The sequence below is a fragment of the Gossypium raimondii genome, unplaced genomic scaffold (assembly GCF_025698545.1).
Source record: "Gossypium raimondii isolate GPD5lz unplaced genomic scaffold, ASM2569854v1 Contig00028, whole genome shotgun sequence".
Taxonomy (NCBI): domain Eukaryota; kingdom Viridiplantae; phylum Streptophyta; class Magnoliopsida; order Malvales; family Malvaceae; genus Gossypium; species Gossypium raimondii.
The window spans coordinates 1,518-16,990 of record NW_026291187.1 but is presented as its reverse complement, the minus strand read 5'-3'; the positions used below and the strand labels follow the sequence as shown (position 1 = coordinate 16,990).

Below are 15,473 nucleotides of genomic sequence, written 5' to 3'. Positions count from 1 at the left end.
TAATATTGATTAAACTTATTTTTCAGAATTCATACTTTGCAATTTTATCTTTTAATTTTCTTAGTTAATTTACTTAGTAAAAATCTAGTTTTATTAAACAGTTTTCTTTCAAAACAAAATATTTTCCTTCACCAAAATGTTTTTGATTGTATTTCATAAATATTTTCTTACATAGTCTCTGTAGCTACGATAACTCGATATTTATTTGTCACTTTATTACTTGTTGCGATTGTGTATATTTACACATTTCCGTTGTTCCAACAAATACTGGCTCGCTTGTTCCAATTCCTGGAGCAATAGGTGCATTATAACAGGGAACATGTATTGTGCTTGGAAGATTTGGCAACTGTGCCTCGATATGAAGAGCTTAAATGACTTGCCTGATTGATGGTGTTAGTTTGAGATTTGGGTGCGCACACCATAGTCCAACAATCACCAAACATTCCATTTGTTTTGGGTCGAATTCCATTCCCATTTTCTTGTCAGCCACGTCAAGAACCTTTCCATTTCCATATGACTCCCACACCCATGGAAGTAATAGAGTGTCAAGCTCATGAAATTTGGGTTCAATTGACCTTTTACCACAAGCAATTTCTAATGCCACTACTCCAAAACTATATACATCGGATTCTTCGCTAGCCTTGACCGAAGATAGACATTCAAGAGCAATGTATCCCACCCTTGCTAAAAGAGTGTTTTTTAACCCTTTTGAATGATCAACTAACCTAGCTAATCCGTAGTCTCCGAGTGTCGAAACCATTTTTTTATATTTGAAAAACGGGGATCGACTTTGAAAATGAAAATGGGAGTCGCCACCAATCCTTTATTGAGGCGTGATTGGCTCACCTTGAAAATAATTTTGGTCTGCGAAATTTTGAGAAAATAGATTCGAGTCGATTACACGAGGAAGGGTTAGCACCCTCGTAATACCCAAAATTAGTACCGAATTAATTGTTTAATGTCTTAGTGTCAAAACTTGAAAAGATTTTAAAATACGATCCTATGAAATAAAAACCTAAATAATTGAATTGGATGATAAGACGTACCTATTTCAAAGAAATAAACCGCCACACTCACTGAGTTAGAGTACAACAGTTCAATCTTCAAAGTTAAATTCGTCTTTTTTTAAATTTTAAAATTCATATGTTTTGAGAATGATGTCAGTTATTTAAGTCAATCGAGAAATCGAATCCAAGATGTTAGGTTCAATTTCTAAATTCCTAAACACAAAATATTGCCTTTATTTTAAAATCGAGATAACAAAATGTCATATCCAGTAAGTTAGGATCCAACATTTTGAAATCTTAAAAACTTTATTTTAAAGATTGTATGGTTTTAATAAAATAAACAATTGACTAGTTAAATTCATCGAGAAGAATTGAAACCCAGTAAGTTAGGGCGCAATTTTCTCGGAAATTAAGAACACCAAGCCTCTTTTTTAAAACTTTTGAAATAAAAGGATTGTAGTGGTTTAATAAAATACAATTCTTACAAATGTAACATATTTGAATGGTGATGTACGACATAAGAGATAATATATAATCCAAACACATACTAAAGAATAATGAATAAATAATAAATTAATCTTGACAAACATAGCAACAATAATCTTAATTGTACATTATGTCAATATCAATATCAACGTTCAAAAACTAAAAAAAGCCGATTAATGAAAATGCGAACCAAATGTACAAGTTTTGAAATAACTAAAAAATGGCATAAAAGAAATGGAAATTGTAAATTAATAAGGTATACATACGAAATCTTTAAAATAAATTGTATGTACACAAAAAAATTTTACATATAGAATAAATTATATATAAAATAAAAAATTTGTATATATATATAAAATGATATTCTATAAAACATCTTTATATAAAATACAAAATTATATAAAAATGAATTAAGAGAAATATAAAAAATATATACCTACTTAAAAATAATAATATTATGTAGAGTATCTTCGATATATAAAAGAGAATAAAAATGAATTAAAGAATTATTATAAATAGAAAATATTAAGAAAGTATACAAACATATCAAATTTTCATGAAAAGATAAAAATGCAATGATATATTTACAATAATAATACATATATAACAAGTTTTAAAACAATATAATACGTAATTAATATAAGATGATAATACATAATAGGCTTATAATACCAATAATAGTACATTATAACTAAAAAAAAGTATATAATAAGATTAAGTACTAATATATGATAATAACTTAAATTATATTAAACCTAATCATAAAAAGAATGTTAGTTTTTTTAAAAAAATAGATATATCTAAAAATAAAAAAGAAAATTTAAACGAAATAAAATACAATATATTTAATTAAATAAATATGGATTAAAATGTATTTAATTTGAAATTAAAAGGAGAAAAAATGAAAGTAAAGCAGAATGGAGGACCAAAAAAAGCACACGCAAATAACATGGAGATTAAAGAGGAAAATATCCCAAGCCCCAAAACGCTATGTTTTAGCATGGGCCAAATCGAAACAGACAATGAAAAGATGTGGCAAAATTTAAAAGGCGTAAAAGGATCAATATAAGAATATTACAAAAGCAGAGGACTAATTGCGGAAATAAGCCATTAAGCCAAAACGCGCGGACCGGGAATTTAGTTCGGATCGGGTCACTGGATGTGGCCTGTACGGTGCCATTTTAAAGCCGTTGAAGTTGGCCTAAACGACGCGTTGCACAATTGATACAAAACCTAAGTTAAACTAACATCCGGCCGGTTTAAACAAGGAAAACCGTAGTCCTTTTGTTCATGGTGCGCCTGTTCAAAATCTCTCAAAGTCATGGCCTCCGTCTCATGCTCTCAAGTCGGCCTTTCCAAGATCCCTTACTCGATCATCGATTGCAACGGTAAGAAGGAATCGATCGCCGTAAACTCTTCGCTCTCTCCTCTTTCTTTTTTATTTCTTTTAACCCACGATTAATGAATATAAAAACTAGAAAAGAAAAGAGGAATGAATCAAGTAACGGGAAAATGGAAGAGAACAAAACCCAAAAAAAACCTTTTGTAAACCGATTTCTTTTTGTATATTGAATGCCTGAGAGAGTTACAGTACACTCTTGGTCTTTTTATAGTCTCTATTTACATAAAAATGAAAAATAAAAACGAAAACAAATCGCCCCCGTTCTGCCATATTTGTTTTTTTTCTCTCTGCTCCTTTTGTGTGTTGTTGGTGTCTGCTTTGCTGCTCGTTTGTTCGTTCTTTGCGGAAGCAGTGCGGTCGGGGACGTAGCACTGACGGATGTCTGCTGGCGGCGATCTGGAGGCTCGCGTGAGTGGTGCTACGTGCGTGCGTGAGGCTGAGGGAAAGCGGCGGCTGAAGACCCCAGAAACCCTAGGGTTTTTGTTTGTTTCAGTTTTGGGCTAGGGGTATTTGGGCTAGGGTAATGTATTTTGGGCTTGGGTTTAAATTTTGGGTGTTTTGAAATTGGGCCCATTGTATTGGATTGTGGCTGGACTATTATTGGACCTTTATTTATTTGGTATTTTTTATATCTGAGTTTTAATAGTTGGGCTTGGGCCGGACAAAATTTGGGTATTACACCGAGTTTATCATCAAAGCTGGAATCCAACATAATGTTGTTGGTCTTGATATCTCTAAGTAATACACAGTAATTTCCTTCTTCATACGGATACAGCAATGCCGATGTTAAGTCTTGCACGATTTTGTATCGTGTTTCCCATGTCAATAAGCTTTTTCCTTAAAAATCCTGCTTTTGAGTCAGCCAAAGTCCGACAGCATCGGTTGCTGAAAGTTCAGGGCTGTTGCTCCAAGCAAGATTCTGACCGAAGGGTCTTGTGCATGCACAAGAGTGCAATTGTTGACCCGGCCATGAGCGTAACTCAGTGCAAAGCCTGCCAACACATTGTCCCATCTCATAGGGGGAACACCAAGTTCTTTTCAAGCAGCATTGTGAGCATCGAGGGACTCTTTTACTAAAATTTCACAAACTTACTGGAAAGACTAGCACAGATAAGGCTTGAATCTAAAAGGTTAGTGAGATTCGAAACATGTTCATGTTGGATTTCAATGGATATAATTGATGATTAATTAAGGAACATAAATGGAGAAATTATTGATTAGTTAAAGGTAAAAAAAAAACATTTTTGTACTAATATGATTGAAGAGAGTTGTAAGTTGAACCCCACAAGGAAGATGCTGGCAAACCTGTAATGGAGAAAGGTCAATTTGATCACAGCTAGTTGTGTCAACGTGCTAAAAAAAGTTTCAACTCTAGGCTAGTTTTTGGGCTTGCACCACCTGCTCAAAAATCCCTTTTCATTATTCAAAAAATAATAATATATTAAAATTATATTTTTAATTGATATTTATATACTTTTATAATTAAATATAAATTCAAAATATTTTTTTTATCATTTAAATTAAATTTAAGATGGACTAGTCTAGCCCAAAGTGTAAAAATCTTTATTCAAGTTTGATCTAAATTATATCGAATGAGCTACCTGACCCTTGGACAGATCTAATCACAATCAATGTTAGACAAAATTTTATACTAATATGTTAGACCTTAAATATTGTTTATTATTATATTTAAAAATTTAAAATATTTCATATATCATTAAATTTAAAAATAATTCATTAATTATTAAAAGTAAAAAATTAAAATGTAAATTTTATGTATAATTATATTAAATTATTTAAATAATATTTAAATCAATTTATTTTCAATTTCCAACATAATGAATATTTTAATTTTTATGTAATGTTAAACATATGAAATTAATAAACTATATTTTTCGTGAACTTTCTAAAACACTTGATACATATGCTAAACGCATTAAAGTTGTGTTCTCCAATGCTTCTCGATGAACTTTTCCATTAAAAAGTATTTTTCCTAAAAAGTAATAAAGAACAAACCTTAGTGTAGAAAATTTTTAACTTATATTAAATGCTTTTCACGATGAAAAGCGAAATTTTAACTTTTTTAACTCAAAAGTACTTTTGTGGTATTTTACTTTTTAACATTACTATTTCTTCTTCCAAATTGTAAATGCTATTGTAAAATTTTTAGTATTTATATTTGGTATATAAATATTATCCCTTTTGAAACTTTAATCCAAATATATGTAATATTTTAATTTGTTAGGTTTATGTTTTCAATATTATGTTAATATTTAATATGAGTTATATATTCAAATACATTTTAAAATAAAATAATACGAATGTGTTAAAAGCATTAATTAAAATAAAAATAAAAATATTAATTACTTAGAAATATTTAAAATTAATATTATATATTAAAATATTAACAATAACTTAGAATAAATTATTTTTTTATATTTTTGCTAAAGTATCATAATATTAACTAATTTGAACATTATTTAAATACGATTTGTTACTTTATAATATCATGTCTAAAATAGACATTTTATTTCTCAAAATCACTTTTTACAAGAATACCAAACACTTAAATTTTTCAAAAGTACTTCTTAAAAGCACTTTTCCACATAATTTTCAAAAACATTGTCAAACTAGTCCTAAGTCATATCATATGGATGTTATGGAAAAATCGAATCTCTTTCAAACTCTTTTTCCTTTTTTTCTACTCCGTTCACGCTATCAAATTCCTTTCATGAATCCATAATTCTCAAAATATTTCTCCTTTTTAGTTTGATTATATTAATACGGAAACTTATACTTCAGATTATCAAGAAGCACCAGTGGTCTAGTGGTAGAATAGTACCCTGCCACGGTACAGACCCGGGTTCGATTCCCGGCTGGTGCAGCCTACATTGAAGGCATGATGACAGAGCCTTCTTTTTTGGTGAAATTGATGTTTAGTAGTCTCATGCACATTAAATCATTGCAACTCAAACTGGTTATTTCCTCTGGTGACATGGACCATGCACTCAAACTGTTCGGTCAATTTCCTGCACCGAAACAGTTGCAATGAGACCTGTTACAATTGAATGTTAAGCCTGCTAATTACACGGTTCTCTTTCCTCTTCAAGGGCTTTGACAGAAATGTCGGTTTTTCATGTGGGAAAGAGTTGGTGAAATTTGGGTTTGGTTCTAATGTTGTTTTACAAAATGCTCTCATTTGTTTTCAAAAATGTCATACCAATTAATTTAATAAAAAATTCCTAATAAAATTAACAATTGAATCCCTTAAATTTAATAACTTTTCTCATCTTGGTTTTTAAAATTTATTTTTTTCACCTTAATCCCTGAACTTGGTAGCTTCTTCCAATTTGGTTAAGATTCTATAAATGTATAATAACGTGACACTCTAAGATTATGTTACGTCATCGCTTAGAATTTTTTAAATATTTTTTAAAATTTTAGGTGATGACATATCAAAGTAACATGTCATCATACATGAATAGAATCCAAGTTTAAGGATTAAATTAAGTGCAAGCTTTGGGACTAATGTGAACCCCAAAAAAATTTAGGGGCCAAGTTTGAAAAGTTACCAATTTTAGGTACTAATGCTTTTATCTCTATTTATTTATTTTATTAATCCTGCTTTTCTGAGGTGTGTTCTTGGTTGTTTCGGTAATTTGATGTCTTTTCTTGGGAGCACAATTCTTACTGTAAGCTGTATGCTCTGTTTTTCCTATTGGAGTATACGGTCCTATGTAAGGAGTGTTTTTTTTTTCTCCTGAATAAATTCTCTTTAATTTCAAAAAAGACAAATTGTAAGGTGGTAGCTTGATATAATTTTTAAATTTTTTTATTAGTCTTTGTAGTTTAATTTGTCTAATTTTAATTTTTATATTTTTGAATTTTAAAATTTCAATACTAACACAAATGATAATCACTAATTCATTTGATTAAATCCAGTTATTAATATTGAACTATGTATTTAGCTATAGATTTAGCACATATTCTCTAATTGAATCATTCTAAGTCTCCTATACTTTCTGAACTTTGAAATTTCATTACTAGCACAAATGATAGCCATTAATTCATTAACTGAATTTTTAGTGAATAATACGTAGAAATAACAAGCGGACGTGACATTACACATAAGGTAATATGTTTGTCTGATCGATTTGGAAAATAACAAAACTTAATAAATTTAGCAATTATCATTTGGCGAGAACTAAAATTTTGAAATTTTAAAAGTTTAAGGACTAAAGATGACAATGATTAAATTTTCTTTTGTGTTTTTCTTAATTTTTGGTTCATGATAAAGTAATATGGAATTAGGTTAGCTCTAGAAAATCCATTTTAAAGAAAATAAAAAATGGATGCCTTAACAGCCCAATATCATAATGATGATTCTGTATTGTTAAATTAGCACAATTAGTCTTATGTTTAAATCATTTTATAATCATAACTATCTATATATAATACAAAATGTAACTAACCATTATTACTCTGAATAAAAAAAAGAATGAGCTAACTACCTATACGTGATATTTGCCAATTGAGTCTTAATTTGATCGGTATAGATATTGTTGTCAATTCAGAAAGATGTGAGTTTGAGTGTGCTGAAGCACATTATCCTCCTATTTATGGGTGGGATTGGGGCTATGAGTAGTTCTAAATATTGTCTAAAATAAAAGCATATATGATAATTTCTAAAAAGAAGTAATGGTTTAAGAAAATAATTAAAATCTATAATAATTAAGTAGGTACATAATAATAAAATAGTAAATGAAAAACCTTTTAGTTGATCCATCACTATTGGGAATATTGTTGACTATGTACATTGGATACAGCTTGGATGAAAATGATATGGATTTTTTAAAACAAAATTAAAATAATGGACCAATTTTGTCATAATGCCCTAATATTTTGAATTAATTTATCATGTCCAGCGTCCTCTAACTTATTTGATGTAATATATAGACTCGCTATATTTCCTACAAATTATCATAGAATTAAGAAATTTATTCATGTTTACACATTTTAACTTATAATTAATAATTTTTAATATTTTAATTACATCAAAGTTTTTTTTTTATTATAAATAAATACTTGCTTTTAGTTTAGCATTTTGAATATGAATGTAATATAAATCATCTTAGTCATATTTATATGACTGGTATTTATTATAATATTTGCATATTTATTAAACATTTTATATTTTATATATTTTTTTAGAAAAATATATTACGAAGACTAATCCTTTTTGGGTTTGTGGTTGCCTGTTGAGGGAAAATTGATTATTCTTTTCAAAAGAGTTTTCGAAGTGTAGTCTTCCAAAAGTTGGCAAATCTCTCAACATGTTAATATTGTCTTTAGTCAGGGTTTTGCCTGCCAACTTTATAGAGGGCCCGAGTGCTTAAGGTTGCCTGAAGAGGCGACAAGTTTAATTGAACGAGAATAACTTGTCAAATAAGATTAGATTGTGCATTACACACGGTTACCTACCAAGAAAATATGGATATTTACACTTTGATAAGGTTTGAACCATGCCCTTATATGAAATTATTGAGCACCTATGCTACCACTTGATCTAACACTATTCGATCCGAGGAGACGTTTTCACTCTATGAAACTTGTAACTTTTTCAAGCAATATTGACACTCAAGTTCTCTGAGAGTCGAAAATAAAACCCGACGGTGACACTCTTGACAAGTTGAGTGTTCAATCGACTTTCAATGGACGATACTTCAAGACTTCTCTAAAGAAGTCAACCTCCTCTCCACATTATTTGTTCCAACAATATCATCTCTAATGTATTAATTTGAAATTTCTCCTTGAACTAGAATAAAATGATTAAATTTAATATATATCTAGCAATAAAAACAGTGAACAATTGGACAACCTTATAATGCTGTCATATATATATAATAATTTATTCCCACATTTTATTCTCACATAATTTCGTATTTTTAAGTTTTTAAAATTTTGGCAACAAAGGGATCTTTTATAGGAATAAATCAAATAAAAACATTGAATATTCGGAAACTTCAACAACTACGAAAAAGCTTCTATATTTTGATCATTGCAAATGATTGAATTCAGTGATCTCCCTCATTTCAAAACACCATTTTTATCTAATCATAGTTGCCAAACATCAAAAAGGAAAAGAAAATAATGAAACCTCCATTGCCACCTTCAACCTCTTCAGCTCTGAGAAAGACGCGTCCTTCTCCCTACTTTTACACCTTCTTAACGTTCACGGTCTTCGTTCTCATTCTCTATTGTGAAGACTTGCTCTCCGTTTTTGATCGAAATGAACTCGTTCCAATCAAACCAATCCCTGAAACAGGTAACTCAGTTATTAACTCAGTCGTGTTTTTTTTTTTGTTGGTTTTGATTTGACAAGCATATATAATGCTGTTTTCTTGGTGGGGTTTTGGTTATGGGATTGTAGGGAAGGAAAAAGAGACAAAATCGACGTCGCAATTGCCATTTGTTATAGGGGAACCTGAAGAAACAGGTGAGTCAGTTCTTAACTCGGTCATCGTTTTTTTATTCAATTTTTTAGAGTTTGACTGACATTGTTTTCTTGGTGGGGTTTTGGTTATGGGATTATAGGGAAGAAAGAAGAGACGGAATCGACGTCGAAACTGCCATTTGCGAGAGGGGAACCTGAAGAAACAGGTGACTCAGTTCTTAACTCGGTTACCGTTTTTTACTTTGTTTTAGGGTTTGACAAGCATATATAATGCTGTTTTCTTGGTGGGGTTTTGGTTGTGGGATTGTAGGGAAGAAAAAGGAGGCGAAATCGACGTCAAAGCTGCCATTCGCGATAGGGGAAACTGAAGAAGGATGTGATATATTCAGTGGGAGGTGGGTGAGGGACGAGTTAACTCGGCCTCTCTATGAAGAATCGGAGTGTCCGTACATTCAGCCCCAGTTGACATGTCAAGAACATGGTAGACCTGATAAAGAGTATCAGAAATGGCGATGGCAACCCTATGGATGTGACCTTCCCAGGTATTTAATGACACTAAAACCCTAACCTCTTTATACTCATGATCAAAACAAAAACAAAACACAGAGCAATACTTATATATTCTTATATGTTGTCTTGTTTTTCAATGCTGGGAATCTTAAAGTAGTGTTTTGTTTCTCTTTAAAACTTCAATGTTGGCCAACTCCTATGTTTTTGTCGTTTCAAGCTTCAGAGGCTTCTCACCACATGAAATGGTAATGAAAGTGTTTCAAATAATATGCAAGTAAAAGTAGAACACTTCAAAAGTTAAAAAGTTATGTGATGAAGTTAATATGAAGGTTTTTTATGATTTGAGAATTCTAATTACAATTCACGAAATCATTTATTTGGCCCCAACTTCAGTCATACTTTTATTTAATTTTTCTGTCTTTTTAACCTTTAAACTTACGTTACTTATCAAATCACCTCAAAATAGATAAAAAATCAACGTTTGTTAACTTTGTTAATATGACATATATGTTGTCACTTGAAAAATTATTTTAAAATAAAAAGTACTACAAATTATAAAAGATATTTTTAAATTGAAAATAATTAATCAATTGCTTATGTGGCATACACATGACAATTCACGTGTATGTCACGCCATCAAAGTTAATAATAAATATTAATTTTTCATTCATTTTAGGGTAATTTGACAAATAATGTAAATTGGAATGATTAAAAGACGCGAAAAATTAGACGAATGACTAAAATAATTTCTTTTAAAAAATTAGAGGGCGAATAATATTATTATAAAGAATATTCTTTTTAATATTTAATAAATGATTCTTCTCGTGTAAATTATAACATGTTAACTCGGAGTGGATGGCAAGTAAGGGGCCTCCTGTTTAAATATAACATATTAGGACGTGGGAACACTGAGTTGCATTTAGTCCACGTAATCTGGTGTAGTTGGGGCCCACTTTGAGCTGGGTCTTCTTTGTTCAACTAAGCCTATGGAAAAAAGATTGCATATTGGTTTGGTTCCTACTTGCTACATGTTAAGAGTCAAAATAGTTGAAATATTTTGCCATACCATTATCAACACTTCAATCTTTTATTCTTAGCTACAAGTTTACTCTATGTCTTGTTTTATTTTGTTTGAAAATGTTAGATAAAATTGTATAAACAATTATTCATCATATTTTCAAATTATTTACTATAAGAATCATTAAAATAAATATTTGTGATTTTATGATTTTATTTAACGTGTAATTGAATTTTTTAAATAATGAGTTGTTTAAAGATATAATGTGTTATTGATATTAACGGAAAACTTGAGCATAAATTTAATAACATTATACCTATCATTTAGATGACTTAAATGATAAATTTTTGTTGATACGTATAAATATGAGTTAAATGGTGATATAATATTAGTAATATATGCTGATGTTTGATAATATTTTTGTTGCAAGGTTTAATGCCACATTGATTCTAGAGTCGTTAAGAGGGAAGAGGATGATGTTTGTAGGAGACTCATTGAACCGGGGTCAGTATGTTTCAATGGTGTGCCTTCTCCATAGAATTCTTCCTCCAAATGCAAAGTCTTTAGAATCTTCCATCGATCAATCATTAACGGTCTTCAGAGCCAAGGTAATTAGGGTTCCCAAATCTCTCTTCAACTCATTACATGGCTAGTTTTGTTTTGATGGTCGTATTATTTGTTGTGATACATTTTTTTCAGGATTACAATGCGACGATTGAATTCAACTGGGCACCATTTCTTCTGGAATCGAATTCGGATAACGCCATCGTTCACAGAGTGGACGATAGAATGGTGAAGAAAGGATCCATCAACAAGCATGGCAAGAATTGGAAAGGCGTCGATGTGTTGGTATTCAACACATATCTATGGTGGATGACAGGCCGAAAGATGAAGTTCTTGTACGGTTTTTTCTTTCATTTTTCCGTGTGGGTTGAACATGTTAATAGTTTTTAACTAAGTTCAGAAAAAAATGGTGCATTGACAGGAAAGGGAAAGGGTCATTTAAGGATGAAAAGAAAGATATCGAAGAGCTGACAACTGAGGATGCTTATCGAGTAGCAATGAAAAGCATGTTGAAATGGGCGAGGAAAAACATGGATCGTAACAAGACGAGGGTGTTCTTCACTAGCATGTCTCCTTTGCATATCAAGTGAGTCGAATTCTTTCTACATACGTTAAAATTATTATGGAGGTTGATATATTAAGAGTTAGATTGTATTTTGATACTTTTGTTAAAAATAGACAAATTAATTTTATATATTAGATCAAAGAGCAAATTAGTAATTTTTAAAAGTTTTAACCATTTTATTGTTAAAAATGACGTGACTGATAGAATAATCAATTAGTTACATATGGTATACTATAAATACCTCATCCTAACGTATAAGGATCAGTTTTAACATTATAAATGGATAGAATTTTTAACAAAAGACTGATTTACTCTTTAATCTAACATATAATGACTAATTTACTCTTTTTTGAGTAGAATGGATACAATGTAATTTGATTCTTGGACTTTCATAGTACTTTTATCTCCTGTGTACATACACACAAAAAAAAAAACCATTGAATTTTAAGATGAATGAAACAATTAATTAGATGTTGAATGATTTTGTATATGTAGGAGTCAGGAATGGGGAGGGGAACCTGGTGGAAACTGTTATAATGAAACGACTTTGATTGAGGATTCTAATTATTGGGGATCAGAAAACAAGAACATTATGCAGGTGATTGCTGAAGAATTTGGTAAATCAAAGTATCCAATTACGTTCCTTAACATCACTCAACTCTCGAGTTATCGTAAAGATGCCCACACTTCAATTTATAAGAAGCAATGGAGTCCATTGACACCCGAACAGTTGGCTAACCCGATTAGCTATGCGGATTGTGTTCATTGGTGTTTGCCTGGTCTCCAAGATACTTGGAATGAACTTCTATTTACAAAGCTACTTTATCCTAGTTAACTGTAGAAATGTAGCAAGTGATTGAATTAATTAATTGCTGAAGTTTGCACAAGTTTGATAATTGAGATTAAAGATATCCAAAGATTGAGTTATTCATCCGAAAATCCTACGATATTTTAGGGAGGAATTGGAAAAGAATGAATGCAATGCTGTTTTATTTTTCATGTTGTTAATCTTTGGGTTTTGGGTTCTTATGCTTATCAGATATGTAGAATGAAAATGGTAAAGTGGACCAACAAATATTTTATTTTTTCTACTCGGATACTTTAATTAAAATTGAATTAATTAATCAAATTAAATCGAATCAATTTGATAATCGATTGGCAATTAAATTTAATTATATTATATATATATATTCAATATATTATATTTATAAGCCCAGTATATAAGTTACATAGAATTACAATTATTGATATAATGTGTCAAAGAAAAATATTATAAAATTAAAATAAAATATTTAACAAAATGACATTGTCATTGTGTTATTTGTTGCTATTGTGTTGTTTGTAATTTTTCATTTAGTGTAATTATTGTCCTATTTGTTGTTTTTGTTTCTCTTTTTGAACTAAAACAAATAAAAAGAGCATTATTATTGTATTTTTGTCATATTTTAAACTTAATAGAACTATAAAAAAGAAAATATGTATAAATTTCAATTGATTAACAATTAAATAATTCAATAATGATAGTTCGGTTGACATATTAATCGAACTAGCGCTTTAGACACGTTATCCCTTTTTTCTCTCTTCATTTTGGTTATTGAAATATCAAAGTTCCTTTTATTATTATTTAGGTTAAATTCTTCCATTAGTTTTTGTAGTAACGTAAGTTGCTAATTTAGTCCCTATTTTTTAATTTGATCATTTTAATCTCTATACTTTTTCGAATTTTGAAATTTCAATCATGACTAAACAATAATGGTTAAATTCATTAAGTCCTGTTATTACATAATACTATGTGTCACTGTTATTCCATATATTACTCACAAAAAATTTGTTAATGGATTTAATGGTAGTCATTTGCTTCATGATTAAAATTTTAAAATTGAAAAAGTATAAGAACTAGCAATGGTCAAATTGGAAACATGAACTAAATCTGCAACTTTACACATAGTATATGACTAATATCAAAACTTAACTAAACGGATTCAACAGATAACGTCTGGGTAAGGATTAAAATTTTAAAATTTAAAAAGTATAGAGACTAAATTCACAAACTTATCATATTTTTTTTAAAAATAAGAACAAGGTGTTTAACAACCTAGAAAATATTTAAGAAATCAACAAATTGAATTTGAAGTTGCAGCAGATGCATGACCAATTTTTGGCCTCGCTGAAACTAAGGTACTCTATTCTCCCAACTGCTACAACCTTTACCAGGTGCTTTAATATCTCGAATCGGCCAACCAAGGTTACAAATTGCCTCATGTTAGATTTGCAAAGAAGAGAATGCATAATGTTAGATTTACAAATTACCTGAATTCGCCATTCAATTTTGATGTTGCAAGAAGAGCTTCTCTTACCACGTGAAGCTTGGAGCAAGTTGCATTATGGTATTCCAGTGTACTGCAGTATTGTAAGATCACTTTGTTGAGTTTGACTATCATTAATGAAACACCATATTCCAGGAGATTGTATAGAATCAATGATAGAATGCTTTGAAATCTTCACTGGCTCAAGAGAGAAGCAACCTTTCCAAAACGTTGTTGTGTTTTTAGCCATTAAGATTGTAGCAATAGGTTCAGCTGATCTATTTCCAAAGCAAACACCATTTCTTAATTTGTTTCTAAATGCTTCAAAATGTAGCAATGATATGGAGAACCATAGTTTGAAAAGGTTCATCCCTTCTATCAGGAGCTAAGATATATTGAAGAATTAGCTCCCTTACATCACAATTTCTAAGGTTTTCCACCTTGAGACCCAGGTCACCATTAAACGATATGGCTTTTGCAAAAGAGCATGATGAAAGAACTAATTATTTGCAAGTAAAGTGATCAGTGTCGGAAGTAGTGTATAAGAGCAATGCCAATTGCTTCTGGTGAAGAACAAGACAAAAACAATCAACATTTAACGTGCTTATGTAATTCAGTTTTCCTACATCTATGGAGATGATCCTAAATCTTAACACATCGTATAGCAAGTAATTATAAGCACTAATACTAAACTAAATTAGCAACCTCACTTTTTCATCACCTAAAATCTAGATCACTCCTTTCTAAGCTTTCCTCTCTAAAAATTTAGCTTGAAAATCAAGTGACTCACTTGAATACTTACAAAATACACTGTCGAAACCTTTTTTGAATCAACCTTTTATTTTAAAATGAAAATGGAATCACCACCAATCCTTTTTAATTAGGTGTGATCGGATCACCTCACAGTTTTTATAAAATGTTAGATTTATTAAAATTATTTTTGGTCTACAAAAATTCGAGAAATAGGTTCGGGAGTCGGTTACGCACGAGGAAGAATTAACACCCTCGTAACGCCTGTAATTGGTACCTAGTTGATTAATTGATGTCTTAGTGTGAGAATTTAAAACTTGAAGAGAATTTAAAACATGATCCCTTTTTGCATAATGTTATTTTTAATTAAAATCACTTAAATAAATTAAAACATATGTAAAAGACCTTCTT

At 30.2% G+C, this 15,473-nt stretch overlaps 2 protein-coding genes and 1 non-coding gene across 4 annotated transcripts; 2 read left to right on the top strand and 1 right to left on the bottom strand.

Annotated features, from left to right (window-relative positions):
- Window positions 1-239: 239 nt before the first annotated feature.
- On the bottom strand, window positions 240-760 carry LOC105772087 (L-type lectin-domain containing receptor kinase IX.1-like). The gene is made up of 2 exons (XM_012593426.1): window positions 381-760; window positions 240-288 (listed from the first exon to the last, which is right to left on the bottom strand). The coding sequence occupies exons 1-2, from the start codon at window positions 758-760 to the stop codon at window positions 240-242; spliced, it is 429 nt and encodes a 142-aa protein (XP_012448880.1).
- A 4,948-nt stretch (window positions 761-5,708) lies between these two features.
- TRNAG-GCC (transfer RNA glycine (anticodon GCC)) lies at window positions 5,709-5,779 on the top strand. Its single transcript has one exon. It is a non-coding gene; the product is annotated as a tRNA-Gly (tRNA).
- A 3,199-nt stretch (window positions 5,780-8,978) lies between these two features.
- LOC105772890 (protein trichome birefringence-like 33) lies at window positions 8,979-13,005 on the top strand. Of its 2 annotated transcripts, XM_012594375.2 has the most exons (8): window positions 8,979-9,220; window positions 9,326-9,391; window positions 9,490-9,555; window positions 9,660-9,891; window positions 11,308-11,485; window positions 11,577-11,776; window positions 11,863-12,027; window positions 12,502-13,005. In XM_012594375.2, the coding sequence occupies exons 1-8, from the start codon at window positions 9,046-9,048 to the stop codon at window positions 12,839-12,841; spliced, it is 1,422 nt and encodes a 473-aa protein (XP_012449829.1). In that variant the 5' UTR covers window positions 8,979-9,045; the 3' UTR covers window positions 12,842-13,005. The 2 variants fall into 2 exon arrangements, with proteins under 2 accessions (XP_012449829.1, XP_012449831.1); XM_012594377.2 differs by lacking the exon at window positions 9,490-9,555.
- The last annotated feature ends 2,468 nt before the right edge of the window (window positions 13,006-15,473 follow it).

Bases quoted from the DNA above. Each gene is read 5' to 3' on its own strand.
- LOC105772087 (XM_012593426.1), bottom strand. From the start codon at position 760: ATGGTTTCGACACTCGGAGACTACGGATTAGCTAGGTTAGTTGATCAT. The intron at 289-380 runs GCAAGTCATTTA...CTATTGCTCCAG, and splicing joins AAACTAACACCATCAATCAG to GAATTGGAACAAGCGAGCCA.
- LOC105772890 (XM_012594375.2), top strand. From the start codon at position 9,046: ATGAAACCTCCATTGCCACCTTCAACCTCTTCAGCTCTGAGAAAGACG. The intron at 9,221-9,325 runs GTAACTCAGTTA...ATGGGATTGTAG, and splicing joins CAAACCAATCCCTGAAACAG to GGAAGGAAAAAGAGACAAAA. The intron at 9,892-11,307 runs GTATTTAATGAC...TTTTGTTGCAAG, and splicing joins TATGGATGTGACCTTCCCAG to GTTTAATGCCACATTGATTC.